The sequence below is a fragment of the Nycticebus coucang genome, chromosome 14 (assembly GCF_027406575.1).
Source record: "Nycticebus coucang isolate mNycCou1 chromosome 14, mNycCou1.pri, whole genome shotgun sequence".
Taxonomy (NCBI): Eukaryota; Metazoa; Chordata; class Mammalia; order Primates; family Lorisidae; genus Nycticebus; species Nycticebus coucang.
The window spans coordinates 52159558-52184682 of record NC_069793.1 but is presented as its reverse complement, the minus strand read 5'-3'; the positions used below and the strand labels follow the sequence as shown (position 1 = coordinate 52184682).

General features: G+C 42.5%; 1 protein-coding gene across 7 annotated transcripts in view; it reads left to right on the top strand.

The window, feature by feature from the left end:
* Nucleotides 1-25125, top strand: part of MICAL2 (microtubule associated monooxygenase, calponin and LIM domain containing 2) — a 231702-nt gene that overhangs the window by 193675 nt on the left and 12902 nt on the right. For all 7 annotated transcript variants that reach the window (XM_053560668.1, XM_053560664.1, XM_053560667.1 and 4 more), the window contains 3 exons: nucleotides 926-1041; nucleotides 6231-6323; nucleotides 9012-9105. In XM_053560668.1, coding sequence (XP_053416643.1) covers nucleotides 926-1041; nucleotides 6231-6323; nucleotides 9012-9105 — 303 coding nt within the window. The remainder of the gene's footprint in view (nucleotides 1-925; nucleotides 1042-6230; nucleotides 6324-9011; nucleotides 9106-25125) is intronic.

Sequence of the window (25125 nt, the reverse complement as noted above, 5' to 3'; positions counted from 1 at the left end):
TCATTAACTCTAGTTGATGTGTAAGGGAGGATATTCTTGCTGCAAAGAATGAAAGCCTCCTGTGGAACCTGGAAGATCTTATCACACATGGTACCCAGCCAGTTCACATGGACACTTTGCTGCCTCTAGCCAGAGGTTGCCATATCTCCTCCTCTTCAACTCTTCATGGGCCCCGCATTGTTGAGCCATCTCTATCTTAAGCTGCCTTTCTTGGCATTCGAATCATCACTTCGATGATGTGATAATATCTTCAAGTTGGGAAAATAAAAATGGCATTTGTTTAGCCGTAATTAATGAAATATTTATGTTGCATGATACTATGTGATAAAACCTTAGGCTTAGAGTCCTTTTGCTTCTGATTACATTTGGGATTTTTTTTTTTCTATGACCAGACATTCTGACGCCAGTTCTTTTACACTGAGCAGATGTCATGTAGTAAAAATGGGTGCCAGATGCTGTGAGCCGCAGAAGGGCGATTTGTTTAAGAGCTAGCTCCAACTTTTTTTGCATTCAATTACTCTGCAGAATGAACCTTACACAAGCATTTAGGTAACTCAGCTAACTTCAGACGTGCATTTTAATAATAGATTTCCTTTCTGAATGCGTTCTGAGGAACACACCATATAAATGGTGTTTAAGGAATTAATTGATTTCTGCGTAATACTTTGTGTTTGTGTGTGTGTGCGCATGTATGTGTTTTAATGTGAAAAGAGAGCTGTCAAGCTCTTGGCAGGGACCCAGAAATGTAATTAACGTGGAAGGCCAAATTTTCAGTTGCCCTTAGGTATCGCCTTCTCTTGCCACGGCAGGTGCAGGGAGTGGGGAACAGGGAAAAAGGGGATGAGGATAAGCGGGGAAGGGCGAAGAGGAGCTTTGGTTCGTGAAGCAGGAAATGAAGCAGTGAGTTTTTCTGTTTGCATTTCAGGCTCCACACACCTCCCTGTCAGAGCGCAAGTAACAGAGGCTGCCTCTTTTGCTTCTTCAACCAGCTCCTCCTCTGCAGATGAAGAATTCAATCCCGAGCTTTCCTCCCAGTCAAAGGTAACAACATTTGGCCAACCAAAGACCACCTTGGCTGGTGGGGGCTGTTTACCATTCCAAATTCAGACTCAATGTGGGCTCCAGCTGCGGTGGCTTCTTAGGCGGATTGTGTTTCATGGCATCAGACAAAATGCTCTTTTTACCTGGAACAGCGTGAGAATTATCTCTTTACAATAAAAACTTTTAGAAGCTTGTCTTTCTCAGAGACCCAAATTGGAGAGAAAAAAAAAAGAAAACAGGCATATTTACTTGAAACCATTTGGTGACTACAGCTCTTAAAGTGGGTTTAATGTGTAGTCCAACAAGCAAACCATCGAAAATATTACAACAAGCAGATGCATATTTCCCTGGGGGAAGCACAGCTTCATTTAAGAGGTACTAGAAGCAGACTGCATGGAAGATGTTATGTTTATTCTAATCAGAAATAGGAAATGAACCATGCAGTTGCATCTAGACGTGGCGCTCTAAGGATCCCTACTGTGGGAGGGAGAAGCCCTGTGCCGGCTGGGAGACGCCTGTCCCTTTGCTTTGTGAGCATTAATGTTTCTGGAGAACTCTTTAAACAATTCTCTACCCATAGATAGAAAACACAAGCATTGTTATAGGTCTGCAAATGTGTCTGTATATCACATTCACACCAATGAGCGTCCCACCACCAGAGCCCACTGTGGTTTTCTTTACCCACGAGGGCTGGAGCTTTTTCACTGGGACAGTGGAGGGTGGGAGGGACTGAATGGTTGGCCCTGAAATGCTTCCCGGGTGGACAGAGAAGTGGTTTACTGCTCTGGTAGTGTTTATTTTTTGGAGCAGTGAGGATCTGGGGAGGGAAGAGGAGAACCAAATTTATTTACTTAGACTCAACTTTTCCATATCTGGTGTTAGTAGCTTTGGCATCATCTCAAGTAACTCAGGGATTCCAACTCCCCATGGCCCGGCTTAGAGCAAAGCAGGAGGGGTCTGGTGTGAGTGTGTGTCTGTGTGTGAAAGAGAGGGATAAAGAGAGAGAGAACAGAGAGAGAAAGAGAGAGAGAGGGAGAAAGAGAACAGAGAGAAAAAGAGCAAGGAGTAGAGGAACATATAAGGATTTCTCATTTCTAACTCTGGGCATCTCAACACTAATGAATTCTGTGTGTTGCGTTAACTTATAGGGTTTTCTTTCTGGCCCCTCACTCCCTTGAGCAACTCTGAGTTAATCTGCAAGTGAGACTGAAATTTCAGCATCAGTCATCTTGATTCTCATGGAGAATTAATGAATAGCATTGCCCAAACACATCAAAAATAGCAGGACTGCAGTGTCCAGGACCACCCTCACAAACAGCTCCTTGTCCTTCTGGCCCAGCGCAGAGCCATCCTCACTTAGGCTTGCCAGGTAGTAAAGCATGCCTGCTCCACCTGGCTTCTGATGTGGCCAGCTCTGCAGGAAGGGAAGCTGGCAAGAGGATTTCATTCCTTACACAACTTCTTGGGGGCTCACACTGAAGGAAGCGGGGGTTGTCCTCTGCTTTGTCTCTTCTGTCCCACACAGGTGTGTTTATCCCAAGCCAGGGGGCACAGAGCCCCTGAAATGAACCTTTGCACAGGAAGGTGGAGACAAGCCTGGTCTTCTCTGCCTCCTCCCTGTGCCTCACCCCTCCCACCAGCACCTCTCCTCCCACCCTGACACCTGGATCCGAGAGACCCGTCCAGGGAGAGACGTAGCGGCCTGTCCTTGACTCGGTGGTTTCTCTCTCTTCCTCCCTTGTGTCTCTTCTTCCTCAGCCCCTAGCCTCTTTATCATCATTGAGGATGTAAGAGCTGTGCCTGGCATGTTGGAAGGCGATATGAGTCTTTGTTAAAGCACTCTCTTTTTCCATGCCAACATCTGTTTAATAAAAGGGAATAGATAACTTTTCTCCTCCAGGTTCTGTTTTGCTGACTCTTGATCAAATAGTAGAGGCTGACAGCTGCTGAGCAGCCCTGAGATGGCATGAAACTGTCGAGGCAACCTCCCTCAGCATCATATGAAGTGGTCTTCATTTGGGGGAAACATTGACATCTCTGTGGGATCCACTGTCAAAGGTCCTTGTTGTGCCTGAACAGTTTCTGGCATGAGGAGAAGCAGTAAAGACCAAACAAAATGTGGGTACGAGGCTCAGCTACCTGTGCTTCATGCCTGGCCCAACCCATTACTGATTGCATCATCTTGGGCAAGTTACTTACTTCCCTGAGTTTTGGTTTTCTTATCTGTAAAATTAAGTGTAATTTGAGGACTAAATGAGATGATACATGTGAAGTGATTGGTACAGTGTCTGGCACATAGCACTCAATGAACAGTAGGGTTGATTGTGAAGGTTAGCATGATGGAAGCTGGAGATATTAAATGAATGAACTGACTTTCCATATAGGCTGAGTTAGACCTACCACTGATACCCCCCATCTCTCCTGACCCTAACCATTCCAGCAAAGTCTGAGCTGCCTAATGGAGAGGTCCCCTGTGCAAAAGGCTTAGAATATCCATTCAGAGTGATGGACAGCCAATCTGGAAGTCATCCCCAGAAACAGAGGTAATAAGATGTGAAATAAGCTGAGTTTTGAGAACCAAAAGTTTTTTCAAGGATGAAGGTTTTTAGGATTTTAAATCCTAAGGAGAACTCTAGAAAGCAAAGCTTGATCCTTGAGACTAATGTTTTCACCACTAATCTGTAGAGGTTCTAATGCCTGGACATTTTCTTTTTTCTTTTTTTTTTTAAATTTATTGTTGGGGATTCCTTGAGGGTACAAGAAACCAGGTTACACTGATTGCATTTGTTAGGTAAAGTCCCTCTTGCAATCGTGTCTTGCCCCCAAAAGATGTGGCACACACCAAGGCCCCACCCCCTCCCTCCTTCCCTCTCTCTGCTCTTCCTTTCTCCACCCCTCCCTCCTTCTTTCTCTCTCTGCTCTCCCCTTCCCCCACCTCCACCATGTCATTAATTGTCATTAATTGTCCTCATATCAAAATTGAGTACATAGGATTCATGCTTCTCCATTCTTGTGATGCTTTACTAAGAATAATGTCTTCCACTTCCATCTGGGTTAATACAAAGGCTGTAAAGTCTCCATTTTTTTAACGGCTGAATAGTATTCCATGGTGTACATATACCACAGCTTGTTAATCCATTCCTGGGTTGGTGATGCCTGGATGTTTTCTTAAGGAGAGGGATAGTTTCTCCATCCATCTCCATAGGATGAGGGACAAAATGGCAAGGATTCAGAAAGCCCTGAAACACACATGCTTTCAGGGTCTAATCTCTGACCTTTGTTTTTGGACCCAGATTGCTCTGGAAATATCAAGGGTCAGACCTGTTAGTTCTCTAATTCCCACTAGGGCTTTATAAGAATTTGATTCAGTTCAACTACAGTTATTGAATGCCCAGGCACTAGGTTAGCTACAATAATTTTTAAATTCCACATTTGTTTCTGCCAGCATTAAAAAGAAATCTCTAGCATGCTAATATGGAGAATGTTACATATACAATATGTAGAATGTTAATGTGTATGCTCAGAGAAGGCAAACCAAGAGTAAACTAGCCCAGCTGGAACATTTACTTTGTATATACAGGATGTGCATATATACATATATTATACCTACTTGTACATGAATTAAAAATAATGGCTTTTAGTAAAAACTTATAATCATACTAATTTATAATATAATAATATGGTACAGTAGACATACTAGTAATAATAAAAATCATGCTGTTTACTGAGTATTTGTCGCATATCTGTTCATGAGTGTCTGCAAAGGACTTAGCCTCTGTCATCTCATTTAGACCTTGTTGTAAGCCTACAAGGTAACCATCAAATCCTCACCATCTGAAGAGGACTCTGAAATTCCCAGCTGGGCCCCAATGCCAGCTTTGCCCAGCTCCTGGGCCTAGTGCTCACACATTCCTCTTTGCTGTTTCCCTGAGCAGAATTGTGTCCTGAACTTTCCAATGTGTAGAATTGGCCACACCCTCACTTTATCTGTCTCTGGTTAAAACCAGGAAGTGGCACCATTAAAATTCAGACATCTTTTTTTTTTTTTTTTGAGACAGTCTCACTATGTCATCCTCGGTAGAGTGCTGTGGCATCACAGCTCACAGCAACCTCAAACTCTTGGGCATAAGCGATTCTCTTTACTCAGCTTCCCCAGTAGCTGGGACTACAGGCGTCCACCACAATGCCCAGCTATTTTTTTTGTTTTAGTTATCATTGTTGTTTAGCAGGCCTGAGTTGGATTCCAACCTGCCAGCTCTGGTGTATGTGGCCAGTGCCCTAGCTGCTGAGCTATTGTCGCTGAGCCCAGACATCTATTTTATATGCATCAATATTGAATTTTTTAAATAAGTCCAAGAACACACAAAACCCAGTGAATCTCTATAAGCAAAGTGAAGTAAGGAAGGGGAATGATCTCAGGCCTCCCTCAAGCTAAGAAACACTTTGGTTTGAATTATTAGTATTTAGACCCATTCCTCTACTACAGTGCTTCTCAACCTTCCTAGTGAGTGGCTGTGGCCCTTTAATACAGCTCTTGTGGGTCGCAACCCACAGGTTGAGAACTGCTGCGCTAGTACCAAGTTTAATTAGGCACTGGAAACTCAACCTGAGTCCTGTTTAAAGTTAGTAACTGGTTTTCATGTAATGAGAGAGTGTATGTCTGCCTGCCTGCCTGTGTCACCCATGTCCTCACCCTTGGGCTGTATGGTAGCACCAATGTAAAAGATAATTGTTGTTATGATTCCTTCTCTCAACTAAATCTAGTTCACATGCTATAAAGCAACTTCTATTTGTAGACCTCCTATACATACACCTCTATACACACACACACATACACACACACATATACAAACATACCAGCTTCCCAACATGGCACCTGTAGCAATATGTGACTACTTAAATTTACATTTAAATTCATTAAAATCTAATAAAATTTTAAAATCTGTTCCTTATGCTTACCTCATTTTAAGTGTCCAACAGCCACATGTGGCTGGTACCTTCCATATTTTAAATAGCAAAGATAGAGATCATTCCCATCACTGCAGAAAGTCCTCCTGGATGTCACTGTCCTAGAAGCTAAGCAGTGGTTAGGAGCCATTGTTGGTGAGGACAGAAGGCTATGATGATATTTCATGAATTCCAACCACATTTTTCTGAGACATTTTTTCCTTCTCCACTGGTTTTCATAGGAAAAGAAGACACTGAGGAGAAGACGGAAGCTGGAAAAAGCAACGAAGCAATTGGTTAAGCAAGAAGAATTGAAAAGACTCTATAAGGCTCAGGTCAGGAAACAGGGGAAATGAGCGGGCCTGGTCCAGTCTGGGGTCCCGGATATCTGGATGGAAAAGTGCTGTGAGAGTCTGCATTATAATAGGGGAACAAGTTGGAGTAAAGTCAGGCTCTCTTATCTGAGGGGCCAAGTTTGTGGACAACCATACCAATGGTCCTGGCTCAATCCCTGGTGGGGCTGGGACCTGGACAGCCCAGGTGCTGAGCTGGCTGTTCTTAACCACCTCCCCATCTGCAAAGTGAAGCTAGGACAGAGGCCAGAGCATGACCTCGGGAACCATCCTGACCCTCACTGCCACAGTGACCTTAATTTTTGTTCTCTGTAAGGACATAAACCTTCCACCATCTCCTTGACTGTGTCTTTGATAAACACAAACTGTTAAGAGCTGTCTCCATTTCAAAGTTAGTTGAAATTACAAGTATCCAGCATTCCAACATAGATTTCCTTGCCTGATTGCTTACTCCCAACATTTCTGCCCAAGTTGACCAGCCCTCCTCTGTCACAGACAGGCAAAGTGAAACAGAAAGTCCAAGTATTCCCCCCTGAGAACCCTGAACTTGGTCTTGAAGGACAGTTGAGCTTATGACTTAGAATGAGCGTGGTTAGTCCAATGTACCTTTACAAATCCCTTCCTCCACTTATTCCCGTCATCTGGCTATGGGGTCCTCAAGGTGACTCCTGATAAGAATGAAATCATCTAAGCCAACCTCCTTTGCCCTTCCCAGTGGTGGACTCAGGGGCCACCTTTTCACCTAGTGGATGAGGAAATTTCCCATAAACCCCCATCCACTTGCAACTTCTAAAATAGATTTCCTTGAAACATTTCAACTTTTCCTTCTAAAAACAAGTTTATGATATTGATTGGCAAACTGTGCAGTTTCTTTTCCTTATATTTTCACTGCAAAGAGTAGTTGATAATGAGAGAAGAATCATAGTGGCCCTTTGAATTCTTACCTGCTGGAACCATACCATCCCTTTTTACTTTTGAGTCTTTTATCCTTTGTTCATAAAGAATGACCACTGTACTAGGCTGCTTGGGCTTCCATAATAAATGCCACGGAAGTGACTTGAAAAGCAGAAATTAATTTTCCTCAGTTTCTGGAGATTCCAGGATCAAGATGCCATTGGGTTGGTGTCTGGTGAGGCCTCTCTTCCTGGCTTGTGGACAGCTACCTTCTTGCTGTGTCCTCACATGGCCTCCTGTGTGTTGAGTAGGTGGGGAGACAGAAATATCTCTGGTATCTCTCTCTCTGCTTGTAAGGACACAGCCCTATCAGATTAGGACCAATATATGGATGTTTAACCTCATTTAACCATAATTACCTCCTTAAAGGCCCTATCTCCAAATGCAGTCACATTGTAGATTAGGACTTCAGTGTATGAATTTGGTGGGAGGGAGCACAATTCACTCTGTAACGACCACATAGCTGTAGTGCATAGTAGTGAGTGATAAAGCCATTTAAGTGTTTTGCTTTCACAACCCTACACCATGCCAGCAGGAGATGGATTTATAAAGATATCATTGTCTTGAAAAGAGAGACAAGAGAGGAAAAGAGCCTAAAATTACAAGTTGTTTTAAACAGAATTCCCATCTATGGTGCCGATTATATGTTTGGGGCTTAAATACTCATAGCGGGGACAGGAAGAGGCAGACCCCACCCCTGACTGGCTCTTTCCCAGCTTTGGAGGGCCTCAGCTAGGAACGTAGGGTTAAGGAGGAAGAGGAGTGAGATAGGGTTTGAGGTAGGCAGAAGAGGAGCACAGGCATTCTGTGCTTTTAATACATCTGCTCTACTAGGTGCAAATTCTCTTTGGCTAAGGGATGTGCCATTCAGTAGCATGTTGTTTCAAAACAGAGATGACTGGGATAAACAAAATTTATGTAGAAAAGGCTTTCCCCTAACTTTCCTTCCTAGTATATACAAGAGTCATAGCTAGTGGGGAAATAAGTATGTAAATGCAAACTAAGTCATGAGCCCAACCCTTATGAGGTACTTGGAGTGAGTCTACAGAGAGTACGAGGTTGTCCCCTAATGCGTTGAACATCTCATCTCTTGTCCTAATGACCTACCAGTATCAGAGCCATAGTCCACTTCTATTATATAATGAGAGAACGTGGGGTACAATGAAAGAATAGGGACAATTGGTAGCTATGGAGGAGAGCAGTACAATCTAGAAAAGGAAAGCCAAGCCCCAGAGTTGGCCCACGTCTTCTAATCAGACCAACTTCTTGGCTGGTGGTTCTTAGGAAAACAGAATATGAGCATACTCTGTGTTTACCCCTGGAGCCCCCAGTGTACTTGGGGTAGGGTGGCTGCAGCAAAGGTCATTATTCCGTGACCATAGTCAGAGGCTGTGGGCTCTGGAGATGAGTCCAAAAGCCATAAGGACGGCTCACCTAGCCCAACAGCCTCTGTCTTAGAGGACATCCCTATATTGGCCTTGTCAGAGGGGGTGTTTTAACGTCTCCTTGGGGGCAGGTTGTACATGCACACAGATTCCTTGCTCTATGTTCCATCCTAAAGAAGGGGAATGTCGAGTCTAGTCCTCTGGGAATCCTGAGGTCTTTGCACAGTTAACTGTCACGAGGGGATGGGCCTCTTCCTCCTGGACAGTGAGTGGCAAGATCTGCTCCTGCACATGGAGGGTCCTTGTGTGACGCATGACCCTGGCATTGCAGGCCATCCAGAGGCAGCTGGAGGAGGTGGAAGAGCAGCAGAGGGCTTCCGAGATCCAGGGCGTGCAGCTGGAGAAGGCTTTGCGAGGAGAAGCAGGTATGGCACCCCGAAGAGTTGGAGCATGGGGCGTGGGCTGAGGATGGTGCTGGGCTGACCATCTGAGCCACACAGTAAGACCTTGTCACCCCTGTGCATCTGTCAACACGGTATGTGCTGCTAAATGCACCACCACTGCGGGCTTTAAACATCACACTGGCGGTCCAGTCTGAAATTCCAGGGGCGCTGATCAGCCTGTGGGCCTTGTAACAAACTGGGGTTCTGGCCTGCTCGCCTCTCTTCTGGCTAGCGTGAATGTTCTTTGCAATTTGGGGATTAAGATAAATTCAGGGGAAATATTTGGGTGTTCAAGTCACATTGGTAGTGATTGAAAGCCCCAAGCTAAAGTCAAAGTCCTCATTATTTCCTTTCCTATGACGTTGGGCCAGTTGTGTTATAAACCTTTATAAACATTCCATCTCTCATCTAAAATGGCAATAATTGTGGTTTTCTCCCTTATAGGAATGGTATAAGGATTAGGGAAGAAATTATATTATATGCTTAAGCTAGCACTGGCCCAAGGTAAAGCACTAAATGGTGACTGTTCCACTGATCACTTCAGATTCTTAGATTCAAACAGAACTCTTCCAGGGAAGACCTGCTATGTGTTGGACATTAAGATGTGGGGTCTATAACAATTAGTACAATGCAGTTTCTGCCTTGAATCGTTTACTGTGCATTGAAAGATACAGATATCTAAATAGATAAATCACAATACAGTGTGACAACTGTTGTGATACGAGCAAGCTTTAGGGTTCAATGTGAACAGCACCCAAGGGCTCTGGGCTGAGCCTGGGGAAAGGGGAGCCCTCAGGTGAGGCTTCCTGGAAGGGTGATGCATACGATCGGAACCAGAGGGGCGAGAGTTAACCCATCGGGAGAGGAGATCATTCTGGCAGAAGAACAGCATCTGCAGAGGCCAAATGTGAAAAGACATGAACTATCTTTTTTTTTTTTTTGTAGAGACAGAGTCTCATTTTATCGCCCTTGGTAGAGTGCCGTGGCGTCACACAGCTCACAGCAACCTCCAACTCCTGGGCCTACGTGATTCTCCTGCCTCAGCCTCCCGAATAGCTGGGACTACAGGCACCTGCCACAAGGCCCGGTTATTTTTTTGTTGCAGTTTGGCCAGGGCCGGGTTTGAACCCACCACTCTCAGTATATGGGGCCAGCTCCCTGCTCACTGAGTCACAGGCACCGCCCGACATGAACTATGTTAACCAAAGGGGAGCCAGCAAAGGGTTTTCAGATAAGAAAAGGCTTGACAAAGCCTACATTTTTTGGAAACTCTCTGGGAGTCAATTCGTAGCTGATGAATTGATGACGCCTTTAGAGTTGTTGGAGGTATCGTCCCTTTAGTTTTATGGTGTGATGTGTTTAGCCTTCTATATTTGAGATATGAAATATGGGAAAGCAAGCACTGAAAACTCATAACTCTGTGTGCAATAACGGAAACAACTGGTTACTTGTCATTTAACAAGTGAAAAGTTAGGATTTTCTTTTCTTTTTTTTTTTTTTGGAGACAGCTTCACTTTGTCACCCTTGGTAGAGTGCTGTTCCGTCACAGCTCACAGCAACCTCCAACTCTTGGGCTTAAGTGATTCTCCTGCCTCAGCCTCCCAAGTGACTGGGACTACAGGCGCCCACCACAATCCCTGCTACTTTTAGAGGTGGGGGGGTTTCACATCAATTGTTTTGACTAATCCTCTCTACAAATACAAGAAACAGGTGTGATCATCACCCCCGATTTACAAACAAGGAAACTTAGGCACAGAGGGAGTAAAGTCTGACTTCAAAGTTTCCCAGATATCTAGTGATAAATTAACCATATAGTGGAAGAAACTGAAACCGCAGGGCCCCTTGCAGGACTCGGGGCACAACCCTCACATTACTGCATGACCTTCTCTGAGCTTAGACCTCAGACAATCCAGGTCTGCTCCTGCTAGTTTCATCACTCTCAAAGGACTATGTTTTTGAAAGAATTGAAAATCTGGCAGGATGTGGTAGCTCATGCCTATAATCCCAGTACTCTGGGAAAATCACTTAACCTCTCTGGACCTAGATTCCTTACCTGAAAAATGGAGATAATAATAATAATAATCCCCATGTTACCCAGTCATTTTGAGAATTAGAGGTGTGGGTGGGCAGAGTGCCTGCCAGAACATCTATTGTCCTGCAGGCTTTCAGTAAACACTACCTAATATTATTTTACAAAATATGAAATGCCTACACACAGACACTTTTAAAGAAATGTTTCTCTAATCCTTACCACTTGCAATTTATAGAAACTAGATTTTTAAAGCATCTTTTAAAAATCTCCCTCATCCTCCACTCTGGCTCAGGCTGGTCTTGACCTTGTGAGCTCAGGCAATCCACCCACCTTGGCCTTCCGAGTGCTGGGATTACTGGTGTGAGACACTGTGCCCGGCCCTGAAAGGTTAGGATTTTCAATTCTTTCTTTCTTTATTTTTTTAAGACAGAGTCTCACTCTGTTGCCCAGGTTAGAGTGCTGTGGCGTCATAGCTCACAGCAACCTCCAACTCCTGGGCTCAAGTGATCCTCCTGCCTCAGCCTCTTGAGTTGCTGGGATTACAGGCTGGGATTACTGCCATAATTCCAGGCTAGTTTTTCTATTTTTAAGAGAGATGGAGTCTCACTCTTGCTTGGGCTGGTCTTGATCTCCTAAGCTCAAGCAATCCTCCTGCCTCAGCTTCCCAGAGTACTGGGATTATAGGCATGAGCTACCACACCCTGCCAGATTTTCAATTCTTTCAAAAACGTAGTCCTTTGAGAGTGATGAAACTGACAGCGGCAGACCTGGATTGTCTGAGGTCTAAGCTCAGAGAAGGTCATGCAGTAATGTGAGGGTTGTGCCCCGAGTCTTGCAAGGGGCCCTGCGGTTTCAATTTCTTCCACTGTATGGTTAATTTATCACTAGACATCTGGGAAACTTTGAAGTCAGACTTTACCCCCTCTGTGCCTAAGTTTCCTTGTTTGTAAATTGAGGGTGATGATCACACTTGTTTCTTGTATTTGTGGAGAGGACTAGTCAAAACAATTGACATAAAACCTCCCAGCCTAGTATCTGACATGGAATAGATGATTAATCAATATTCATTTCTTTTTTAAAAAAAAAGCCTAAAATGCCTAAAAAAGCCTAAAATGCACTGTGGATTTCCTTGACGAGATAACCCAAATTCGCTCATCAGAAGTAGGCTTTATTACAAAAATAATGACTTTCTTGCTGCGTGGAGGAAGAGTCACTGCCTGTCTGAGCAGCTGCTATTGGGATTTTCAGTAGAATGAACTGCCCTTGTCTGGTGTTTGGTCATTGTCCCAATCAAGAAGGCTCTGGTACTTGTCTTTAGGAATGTGCTGATTTCAGTGGAGAGCCTTAGAAATGGAAAAGATAAAACAGAAAAGCTAGGGCATGTCTCGGTTTGCCATTAGCAACACACTGCCAACATGGTAACGTGTGTTCAAGTTCTATTCCACTTCATTTAGGCTGTATAGTCCTGGGAAAATCACTTAACCTCTCTGGACCTAGATTCCTTACCTGAAAAATGGAGATAATAATCCCCATGTTACCTAGTCATTTTGAGAATTAGAGGTGTGGGTGGGCAAAGTGCCTGCCAGAACATCTATTGCCCTGCAGGCTTTCAGTAAACACTACCTAATATTATTTTACAAAATATGAAATGCCTACACACAGACACTTTTAAAGAAATGTTTCTCTAATCTTTACCACTTGCAATTTGTAGAAACTGGATTTTTAAAGCATCTTTTAAAAATCTCCCTCATCCTCCAGATGTAAAAAAAAGGAAGGAAGGAAGATGAAAAGAAAGGGCTGCTTTGAGTTCTAGCTAAAGAAACCCGACCACGTTGTACTGTTCTCACAGGTGTGCCAAACCATCTGGAAGATAGATTCTACTCCTTCCCTTTACCCTCGGTAATTTAATTACCCTGTTAACTTTCCACCTCGATTGTCCTTGTGTGGGTGACAGATGCAGCTCAGCCAGGGGCTGGAGACCATCAGAGTCAAGTCATGGAGAGTAGCCTCATGGAAGATTTGCAAACTAGCCATTGGAATTAATACACTCTAACTTGTAATAACATTTATGCAATAACAATATTCCCTTGTGGTTTAATATTCTATTCAGTCTCTTTAAGAGATTGCCCTGTTGCTTAATGAATGACCAATGCTTATTAGGTTAAGTTGTATTTGAGCCGGCCTGTGCTGCTCCAGTTCAAGTGACTTAATGGGAAATATTTAATAGGTATTATTAGGATAATTAGAAAATGATCACAGTTAGACAATAATATTGAGCTATAAAGGTTGTGAATAACCAAATTTAGAGACAGGCCTGAAAACATGAGTAGTCTGCGACAGTTATGCAAGGCTCCTCTGATAATTATGTAGGCAGCCTGAAAGGGTCTTTTGTTCTAGGAGTTATTCATTAGGCGGGCATTGAATTAGAGGAACATGCGGGGGTGCAGGACGGAGAGGAGGGGCAGTGATGGCTGATGAGCAAAATGAGGCTTTGATGAGCTCCTCATTGCTGTGACAACAATTACTGCTTTCTTTTCTCCCAGCAGTCAGAAATAAGCTCTCCCACCCCCGGGTTCCCCATTTTGTCAAGGAAAGGGTAACAAAGAAAAACAAAAATCTATGATTACAATTCATTCCAGATGAGAGATCAGCATGTTTTATAGGGTGTGTGTACATGTGATGTCCTTGGAAAAGGGCATGGAGTCCCTTGTGGTCCTGGCTGCCCAGGTGAAGGACAGGAGATGAGGGAGTGTGCTTCCCTGGCACCTCCATCCTCTGGGACGAGGCCAGGCCTCCCTTTGCCAGCCTGTTAGGCTCTTCTTGGTCCAGGCACCATTTGTTACCTGCTGGGTTTTTAGTTGCCAGTGTGGTGATCAGTGTTACCTACTAGGGCCATGGAATACTCCAATGTAGCTGGCAACCACCATTGAAATTTGAATGATCTGAATCACAGAATCTGTGCTTTCTTTTCAATACCTTTAGAAACGGATAAAATTTGATGAAAACGGACAGCAGCTTCAAAGGATAAAGGATTTATCCCCAGGGAAGGTAGATGAGGATTATCATTCCCTAACACTTTACCAACTTTCAGGAAGACTTTCCAGTTGGTTATCTGCATGGAGCTTCTTGCTTTTGGGGGGGGGGGGGCGGGAGGGGGAGCCAAACTGTTTTCCTTCTCAAAGATTGAAGGATTTATCAAGAAAAATCATCACTCATGAGGCTGCCAGCAGGGGGCAGCAGGAGCACATGTTACGATGAGAAACGCCAAGGCGCACCTGGCCAGGAGGAGGGAAGTAGTTTGGCTCGCAACTCTGTGGTTTTTGTCTTAACTGCTGCCGAGAAAATGAGGAATAATAATTTCATGGATAATGTACCATTATCCTGGACAGAGCACAAGTATGAGATAGAGTCAGACACTCCTGAGTTTAAATCCCAATATTCCCATTATACAATTATTTACCTCTCCCAAATTTTCTCAGCTATAAATGGGACTAATATGATGATACCAACCTCATAATAATCATATGAAGAAGGGATTAAATGAAATGTGTTAGTAAAGCACCTAAAAAAGGCATGGTATATATATGTTCAAAAATATTAATTCCTTCTCTTTTATATCCCAATCATTATAAAACATAGCAGGTGGTCCCTGACTTCTCAAATTGTACTTGTTTGTTGGCTCTGTCACATTCATATGTAGCTATACTCCTTAGAAGAGATTCAAGCTGGTTTCTATAAACATGTATAATACATGAATTTAGCATGCTTGGTCCATGTAAGGATCTAGATATAGACTCATATTGGTAACTCCACCTAAAATCCAATAATTCAATAAAAGCAGGTCAACAATGAGAGCAGACCATGGGTTCTAAGGCATGCTCTCCTACAGTCCACCATAATTTGGGAATGGATGTTAGGGAATGGATATCCTTTAGGTAACCTTTTATAACTATTTGTTCTCTACATGTATTGAAAGGCAGTGATTTCACCCTCTTATTTGTCATTGTCCACAGCCAGTTCCTGTGTGTCCAGAAGTCAGCAGAGCAGGGGAAGGGCTGAGATCCTTCCATGATCCTAGAGGAGTATGTCTGGATGTAGGTAGCCATAAACACATAAACACAGATAACATTATTTTATTGCCTAATATAATGGGATATTGTCAGAAATGAGTTCCAACCTTATAGAGAATGACTGGGAGTAACAAAACTCCAAAGTTGATCATTATGTAGGCAAGGAATTTGGGTTAGTTTGCCACCACTCTATAGGTGCTGAAAGTAAACAAGGAAATTCAGTGCATCAGAGCAAGGGAGTTTAGGACTTATAGCACAGCAAACAGTAGGAGCATCAATGTGGTAGGGTGGCTGCCTGTTCCCAAGTCCTGTTCCCAAGTTCCCAAGTCCATGTGTGATGTGATAGATCTAGATGGCACCTGCGTATGCAGTGGGTTGTCCCAGAGCTAAGGAGGCCAGGGCAGAGAATCCAGCAGCTTTTATAGCAAGCTGTGAATGAGCCAGTCCCCCTTTCCCAGGTAACAAGTAGTTGTGCAGTGGCCACACTGTGGTTTCCTGACTTCTCAAATCATCTGACTGACCCGTTGTAGGAACCACTCAGAGTTAGAGGATTGTTGGGCCTCATAGTTTGGTACACTCAGCAAAAATGTGTAAGGATACTCACATTCTGTAGAAGAAGATTGCCTCATTCAACAAATATCAATAGTCCATTTATCTTACAGCTAAGGAAATAGTTGACAGAGTAAATAGACAACATATACGGAACTGGAGAGAATGTTCACAATCCACATATCCAATAAAACGCTAATGTTCAGAATCTACAGAGAACTTAAATGAATCAGCAAGAAAAAACAACAAACAGTCCATTAAAAAGTGGGCAAAAGACATGCAAGTTTTCTGAAGGAAGACAGATAAATGGCTAATAAACATGAAAAAAATGCTCAACATCCCTAATCAGCAGAAAAATGCAAATTGAAACCACAATGAGATATCACCTTACAGCGTATTCAAAAGTCAAAAAACAATAGATGCTGGTATGGATGCAGAGAGAAGGGAACGCCTGTATGCTGTAGGTGGGATGACAGCAAATTAGTACACCCCCTGTGGAAGACAGTCTGGAGATGTCACAAAGAACTAAAAGTAGACCTACCATTCAATCCAGTAATCCCCAACTGGGTATCTGCCCAAGGGAAAAGAAGTCATTTTATCAAAAAGATACCTGTAGTCAAATGTTTATTGCAGCACAATTCATAATGACAAAGATCTGGAATCAACTCAAGTGTCCATCGATTCACGAGTGGACTAACAAAATATAGTGTATGTATACCGTGAAGTACTAGTCAGCCACCAGAAAGAATGGATTAATGCCTTTTATAGCAATTTGGAAGGAAGTGGAGGCCATTATCCTAGGGAAAAAAATAATAAACACCATACACACTCTCTAATCAATTGAAACTAACAGTTGGGCATATAAGTGCACAGAGGAAAGTAAAAGTGATTGGAAATCAAGTGGAGGATGGGAAAAGGAGGGGCAAAAACCCACCTAAGGAGCACAGGGAACATTATTCAGTTGATGGGCACATTTACAGTCCTGACTCTAAGCATGTAACAAAAACCCCTATTTGTACCCCCCTAATATGTTCAAATTTGAAATAAACAAATAAATCCATTTATTATGTATCCACACTGTTCTAGTTTCACTGGCCACTGTGTAGAAAGTCTGTGGCTTCACTTGAAGCCAAATGTTGAAATGGCTAATACAAGCCTCAAGACAATGCTCTTAAATTGATTTTTAAAAATAAGGTCGAAAACAAGGAAGGAATGAAAAGGGCAGCTATAACCACAGATATGGCAAAGATTCAAAAAGATAGAACGATATAATGAACACTTGATTCCGGTGATTTTAAATTTTGGCAATCTAAGTGTGATTTAACAGCTACCATATGAAAAAACTACAGAGGAAAACCTTATATAAAAGAAGAAAAATCCATTGACAAAATTCAACACCCATTTGAGATAAATACTTTTAGCAAAAAACAGCAATAGAAAAGGATAGAACTTTCTTAATCTGAAGGATATTGTCCCAAACCCTTTAGTAACATCATTGTTGAGTAGGAACATTCCTTTTAAAATCAGTAATAAGATAAGGCTGCCTTCCATATGGTGACTGGATATAAGATCAAACCATGAAAATTAATTGCATTTCTATATCTCAACATCAAGCCCCTGGAAAATGAAATAACAAAGATATGTTATGTTACTTATGTTAACATCAAAACCAGAAGATACCTAGGAGTAAATCTAACCCAAAAAAGGTGCACCACTTTTATGGATCCAATTTGAATACTTTACTACATGTCACCAATGGACCGGAACATAATCCCACCTATATGAAAATTTGATATAAGCCAGCAATAGCACTGCAGATCACAGGAAATAAGTAATTCTCAGCCTATAGATTTTCTATACAGGAAAAAAAAATGAAATTAGGTCTTACTTTATACCATACAAACAAATCAATTCCATAAAGATTAAAGACTTTACTGTGAAAAATGGAACTTGAGAAGTTAAGACTCTTTTTTTGACCTCAAGTTGGTGATTGATAGACACCATAAAGGAAATGAAAAGAAAAGCCACTAGTTTGGAAAATGTGGTCATCCCTCATTACCCGTGAGGGACCAAAATCCTCAGATGCTCAAGTCCTGATGTGAAATGGTACAGTGGCATATAACCCACTCACATCCTACCAGGTACTTTAAATAATCTCTTGATTACTTATAATATCTAATACCATGTAAATGCTGTGTAAATAGTTATAATACTGTGTTACTTGACAAGTAACAATAATGACAAGAAGTAAGTCTGTACATGCTCAGCACAGACACAACCCTTCTTTTTTTATTCCTGAATATTTTCAATCTATGGTCAGTTGAAGTTGAGAATTCAGAGCCCTTCGATGCAGAAGACCAACTGCATTTGCAATAATTATCACTGAAAAAGAATTAGTATTCCAGAGTATGCCCAAACTATGAAAGTCAACAAGAAATGGACAGACGCCCCAATATAAATGTAGGCAAATTATATAAATGTGTGTTTCATAGAATAAGAATACTAAATGGCCAATCAACGTATAGGAAAGATATCTCATTAGCAATTAGGAAAATATAAATTCAGGCTACAATAAAAAACTATTTTAAACTGCTAAATAGTCAAAATTTGAAAAATCTGATGTTACTAAGTATTTGGCAAGGAGTAGGAATAAGAGACATTCTCATTCAATGTTAGTGGGAGCATAAATGGACACCCTTTAGAAAACAATTTAGCTTTATGCTATAAAACTGGACATTTACATGTCCGACCATTCAAGAATTTATTTCTACGTGTATGTCCCAACAAACGTCACGCGAAGCAGAAGGGACATACAAGAGTGTTTATAGCAGCATCGTTCATAAGAGCAGAACTCCAAGAACTCACAGATATCCCTTCCCAGGAAAATGGAGTTTTGTGGTAGCATCATGGAATGGAATGTTATACGTACAGCAGTGGGGGAAAATCAGTGAGTAACACAGATGCATTTCACGCTGTAATATTGAATTTAACACAAGTGAATTGCAGACGGCTGTACTGGATGATACCATTTTAATAAAGCTAACAAGTAAGAAAAACTAATTTTTTGTTTATCATAAATAGATACGCAGCTAAAAACACAACAAAACAGTTTCAAAAGGAAGGGCTAGAGTTTTCGTTTTTCAGCTACAACCTCTTGCCCACAGAATGGACTCCTGAGCCAGCCACCAGCACCCTGGGTTCATCAGGACTGAGTCAGGCCAGATCCACAGTGTGGCTTTCTGGGTTAGCATCATCCTATGGAAAGGGCCTGTTTTGAAGGAAATGTACCTAGAGCTCTGGGTACCAAAGGCTGATAGAAACTTCAGTGAAACAGGACTGTGGACCCGCCCCAGAGCTGGAGCTGACCAGAGGCCAGAGAACAAGAGTCAGGGGCTGACCCCCAGCCAGCCTGGTGATCTGCCCTGCGCAGGGCCACTGAGCATTCCTTTCTGCTTTCTCTAAGGCTCTCTTATGGCCAGATCATCAGTGAGGATGAAGAATACATTTTAAAATTTGAACTAAACATCCAATCAGGACTTCTCATAGATTCTAAAGAGGTGGAAAATCACATCTAAAGGATTAGTTAAGAATCCAACAGCAAAACAAGACTGGACTTGGGAGAAACCACACACCAATACACAATCAGAGAAGTATTCAGTATTACCTACAAAAGAAAATATTTTTTAAAAAAGTATGACTTTAAAGAACAGATATTTCACTTGTTCTCTGTTATTATTCATTCAGAAAAAAGTCATTGACCATCACATGCCAGTCACCCTAAGGCAAGCCAGGACTAAGACGTACCAGGCTTGATAGTTTGAACTTGACTGTGGAGAGTTCCAGCAGAGACTGGCATAATTTGCTTTGCATTTTTGAGAATGCTTTTGGGCACAAGTGGGTGAATGTAAATGACCCTATTAATAAAAAGTTGTTGTTTTGTCTTAGCAAGTAGAATACTTACATTTTGTCTAGGAAAAAGCATGATATGAGAATGCAAGAGCAAAGGAATAACCAGTTGACAGTGGACCCAAGCAAAGGATGAGAGTAAAGTGCTGATAATTGGGCCATTCTACTACAGCCAGAGGCAGCTTGCCTTGCAGCCACTGCTTTTTAGCTGCATCCTGGTTCCTAGCTGGTCATGGGAGTTACATTCCTGCCCTGAAAGGGCTTTCTGTACAATAGCAGCCGTGGAACCAGGTGGAGGTAAGGTTAAGCAAACCATCATAGGCACTGGGTACTCCAGTCTTCCCGAGAAGTGCTGGTGATCCACACACCCACGCCCCCTTTTTGTTTACAAGAGGTCCCACCCAAAAAAGTTATTTAAGAATTTTTGTTAATCTCAACTAAATTACAAGACAAAGTTTGGCCATATATAATCAAGTCAGGGGTTGCGCTCTGGCTGAGTTTTAAAGGTGAATAGAAAATAATCCATGTGGGACTACAGAACCTACTCTAAGAGACGATAATAGTCTCTTAGTTATGACAATGGTGCAGTTTACTGAATCTTTACTATGTCATCAGCACATTGCTAAGCATTTTACATGCATTATCTCATTGGATTCCCTAACCAATTTATGAGGTAGGTACTACCATCCTCCATAGGAGGAGACCAAAGCAAAGAGACATGAGGTTACTTGGCCAGTGTCACACATTCGAAAGTCTCAGGGCCATGTCTGATTGGCCTCAAAGCCCATGCCTTTTTCACTCCCTGCCACTGCACACACAGTGAGGGTGTACGTAGTACACCTTCATCAGAGCCCACAAGGAAGGAATCTAATGGGTGGCAGAGAATTGGTGGAAATTGTAGAGGAATGTCTTGGTGCACTGTTGGAGTTAGGAGCAAGGGCACAGTCACAATCCCACAGCACTTTGGGAAGACAGATTCTGTAGAAACCTACATGTGATTCCATGTCCAAAGATCCTCCAAAGTGCTTCTGACTACTGAAGGAGAGGTTAAAAAATGAACTGTAGCCAAAAATCATTTTACCACAAAGACATTTGCACTAGAATGTTTATTGCAGCTCAGTTCACAATTGCTAAGTTGTGGAAGCAACCACAACTCCATCAACCCATGAATGGATTAACAAACTGTGTCATACGTATACCACAGAGTACTGCTCAGCCATAAGAATAGATAGAAACTTTACATCTTTTGTGTTTACCTGGATGGAGCTGAAACACATTCTTCTCAGTAAAGTAACACGAGAATGGAAAAACAAATATCCAAGGCACTCAATACTAATCTGAAACCAATATATAAACAACTACATGCCCACACGATAGAAAAACAAGTATATTCCACAGAGGGAGGAGGAAGGGACGGGGAGCAATTGGCGGGATCTCACCTAATGTGCACAATGTGAAAGTGTTCAGCATGCCCCCGGGTGAAGGGCTCAACTACCACTTGAACTTGACCTTAGAAGTTAAACCTATGTAGCCTAAAAATTTGTTCCCTCATATTAATTTGAATTTTAAAAAATTACAAATTACTCCTCTAAGAAAAGGAAATAAAATTGAGTGATTCAGCTCAACCTGTGTTTGTTGAATACAATGTTATTAGAAATCAGTGTGTCTGCACAGGAAACTCTCTAATGGGCCAGATTTTAGAAGGACACATAAGATTAAAAAAGGAACGTGTAATCCAGGATAAAACTTTGGCTCGAATCTGCGGGTATAATGCAGCAAAGAGGCTGAATCTGAAAAACAACAACAGAAAATACTCCAAAGACAGCAAAATAGTGCCTTGAAAGCTGTTTCTTTTGGATGGAGAACAAGGAAAGGATAGGCCCAGGGCGTGTGGCAGATGGCACACTGTTAGCTGGTGAGGAAAGACAGAGTTGTCAACTCTCAGCTTGGCTGTTTTCTCTATCAAGGAAAATGGTCCTCAATCTAGAAACATTAAACAAATATCTAGAAGGGGAAATTGAATCTAGATAAGGGAGGAAAATGGGAGAGCTGTGAAGGTAGGTTTCTAAGCCCACATGAGAGGGATGTAGAAGGGTGTCTTGGATGTGGCATTTCTCAGTCAGAATTCGTTGAATGAGCAGAATTAAGCTCCTGCTGGGGAAATAACGTGCATGACCTCAGTCTTTGAAAACACGTGGAGAATTTAGGACCAAAAGACTAGGGGTGAGCATGTTTTCCACTATTCATATGAGAAGAAAACACGAATTCTGATCCTGGTTAAAATTCTGGAAAGGACTGGTAAAGAACTTGAGAGTCTTTAGAAAGAATTTAGAGATTGCTAGGAACCGCTGGTGTTTACTGGGAAGCTGTGAAAAACAAATGTCATTCCTTTTCTGAGTGGAGCGGCATGGTCTGTAGTGCCAATGACTGTGGCAGACATTTTGAAGCTTGATTTCAGGAAATTGTTTTGTTATTAAAGTTTCCGCTAACAGCCTCATGGACAAGACGTAGCAATGTGGACTGGATGATACCAGTTTGATGGATTCAGAATCAGCTTTACTCAAAGGCCAAGAAAGGTCCCCAAAAGATAAGCCAGATGGCTCTGTTCTTTGTCTAGTCACATCTAATTATTACTTTTTTCAGGATCACCCAAAGGTACAAGACGCATATTTATCAATTTTAACAATTCTTCAGGAATCCCAGAGCTAGGAGAAATAGGTCAGCTGCGTAAAGTATTCAAAAGATTTCCCCATGATAGGACAAAATAAACAAGGTGATATTTAACAAGATGTACATAAAGTCTTGAATTGGGTTAAGAAAAAGATCGGCTGTGCAAAGGGAACACTAAGGCACCAGACCCACCTCCACTATTGTGGAAAGACTGGAGTTATTTACAGGTTAATGAGAACCCCAGTGAGGACGCTGCTAAGAAGTTTTCTGCAACCCCTGGGCCCAGAATAAAGGTGTGAGACAGTCTCTCCATTTGGGGTTGTTGATATTTTATTTGATTCTGGAGTCAAATATATGTATATATCTGTTTTCAGATATATCCTGGGAAATTAGAGGGCAAAAGAAGGTGGGCAGCCTTCATATGACAAAGTGATAAATGATCTGGAGGTGCCAAATAGGTAAGAAAGCAGACTCCAGTGAATTGTGAGGCCTATCCTCAAATAGCTGAAGGTCTTTTATGTAAAAAAAAAAAAAAAGTAGTTCTGTGTTCTCTGTTTTCCTCCAGGGTGGAATCAGTAGCTGCCGCCCAGCTCATCGAAGGCCAGTAGAAAGAAATGTTTAGTGCTTAGAGTTCGCAGCCATGCAGGAGGCTCCCTGGATATCTGGGAGCTCCCTTGTCACATGCAGAGAGAAAATAGCTACCTATCATGGGGAGGTGGAGGGAATTCCTACTTTGGCTTGTGGCTGGACCAGATGACCCCTGAGGGTTCTACCATGGTGTATATTTTATGATTTGAATAGTGTCCGGGTCAGGATTTCATGTGCTTAATCTCACTGCAGCTTCCCAGCAGGTGAGGAAACTGAGGCACAGGGAGGCTATGATCATGGCTCAGGCTCACACGGTGGGCGGTAGAAGAGTGGAAGTTTGATCTCAAATATGAAAATATACACCCTACTATTATATCTGATCTCTGGGTTCCACACTGCATTCTGTCATTCAACAACTAATGCTTCTAAATGCCTCCAACCTCCTCTCCCTGGCAAACGCTGGTTCCACAATGTAGACCTAGCCCTCTGCCGTCTCCTCTGGGAGGCTTTCTCTCTGGCGTTCTCATCGCAGGGGCACGTTGTGTCTTCTATTTTGCTACATAGTGTTGGTTTCCCCCGTGGTTCCCAGGCTCCCAGTTTCCTCAAGAGGCAGAAATGATGCTTATTCATCCTTGTCTCTTAGTACCAAAAGCAATGCTTAGATGGATGCTGATGGCCCTCAACACGTTTATGAGTTTGTGTTCATTAATTCCTTCACTCAAGAAACCTAAAAAAGAACAGCATCTTATTTCTCTCCTTTCTCTCTGCCTTTAATCCTTTCTGTATAAAACATCACACATTGTTCTCTTACCCTACGTCCTTTAATGCCCCTTTGCGTCCCACTGCACCAAGTGCAAAGACCTTAGAGTGACTCCTCGGGGCCTGGAGGATGAGACTCCCAGGCAGCCCCCAGCCACACTGTGCCCCCTCACGCTCCCTTCCCTCTTCCCACTCTGTCTCCACACCTCCTTTCCCACCCTCGGCTGTCCTCATGTTCCCTCTTCTTGAAAATGCCCCCTTCTGTCCTCATTGTTTCCTCCTCAACATGTTCCCTGTTCCATGACACCCCATTTAACCATGTCCCTCAGGAAGCCCAACCTCTCTTTTCTTTCTTTCTTTCTTACAGAGCCTCAAGCTATTGCCCTGGGTAGAGTGCTGTAGCATCACAGCTCACAGCAACCTCCAACTCCTGGGCTCAAGTGATTCTCCTGCCTCCTCCTCCCAAGTAGCTGGGACTACAGGCACCCACCACAACACCTGGCTATTTCTTGGTTGCAACCATCATTGTTGTTTGGTGGGCCCGGGCTGGATTTGAACCTGCCAGCTCAGGTGTATGTGGCTGGCGCCTTAGCCGCTTGAGCCACAGGGGCAGAGCCAACCTCTTCTTTATTTCCAGAGTACTTTTTCATTGCTTTGTTGTGAGCTTCCTAATGTTCTAGTTCTTAGAGTCTAACTGGTCCAAAGAATTCTCTAACAAGAGCCTTTTTTGTAGGCCCTACGCCTCACTAACGCCAATTCCTTGTGATATGTAACATTATATGTTACCATATCCCCAGTACCTAAGGTGGGGGCTGACACCTATAAGATATTCAATGACTAGGTGTTTTTGACAGAATGAATGGACCAGAAGTCAAGATCTAGATTCTAGCACCAGTGTGCCCACAAGCTAGATAATTTGGGGTATTGCATACGTGATCCACCTTCTGTATCTGCGAGTTCCACATCTACAGATCAAAAATATTTAGGAAAAAATACTATAACAATAAAAATAATACAAATTTAAAAACCAATATAGTGTAAGAACAAGTTACATAGCACTTACATTGTATTAGGTATTAAAAATAATCTAGAGGATGTGCATAAGTTATATGCAAATATAGTCACCCTTCCATATCTGTTGGGGACTGGATGTTCAAGTCTCTGATATAAAATGGCATAGTATCTGCACATAACCTATGACATCTTCCTGTACACTTGAAACTGTCTCTAGATTATTGTAACACTAATACAATGGCCAGACATCACTTCCTCAGGTGTGTTCAGTGTAGCATACTACTCAGAGCACAGCTAATTCAAATTTTGTTTTTTGGAACTTTGTAGAATTATTTTCCCAAACTCTTGGATGGACAGTTGTTTGAATCCACGGATATGGGACCCACCAGTGTGAGGGCTGACTGTACTACCCCA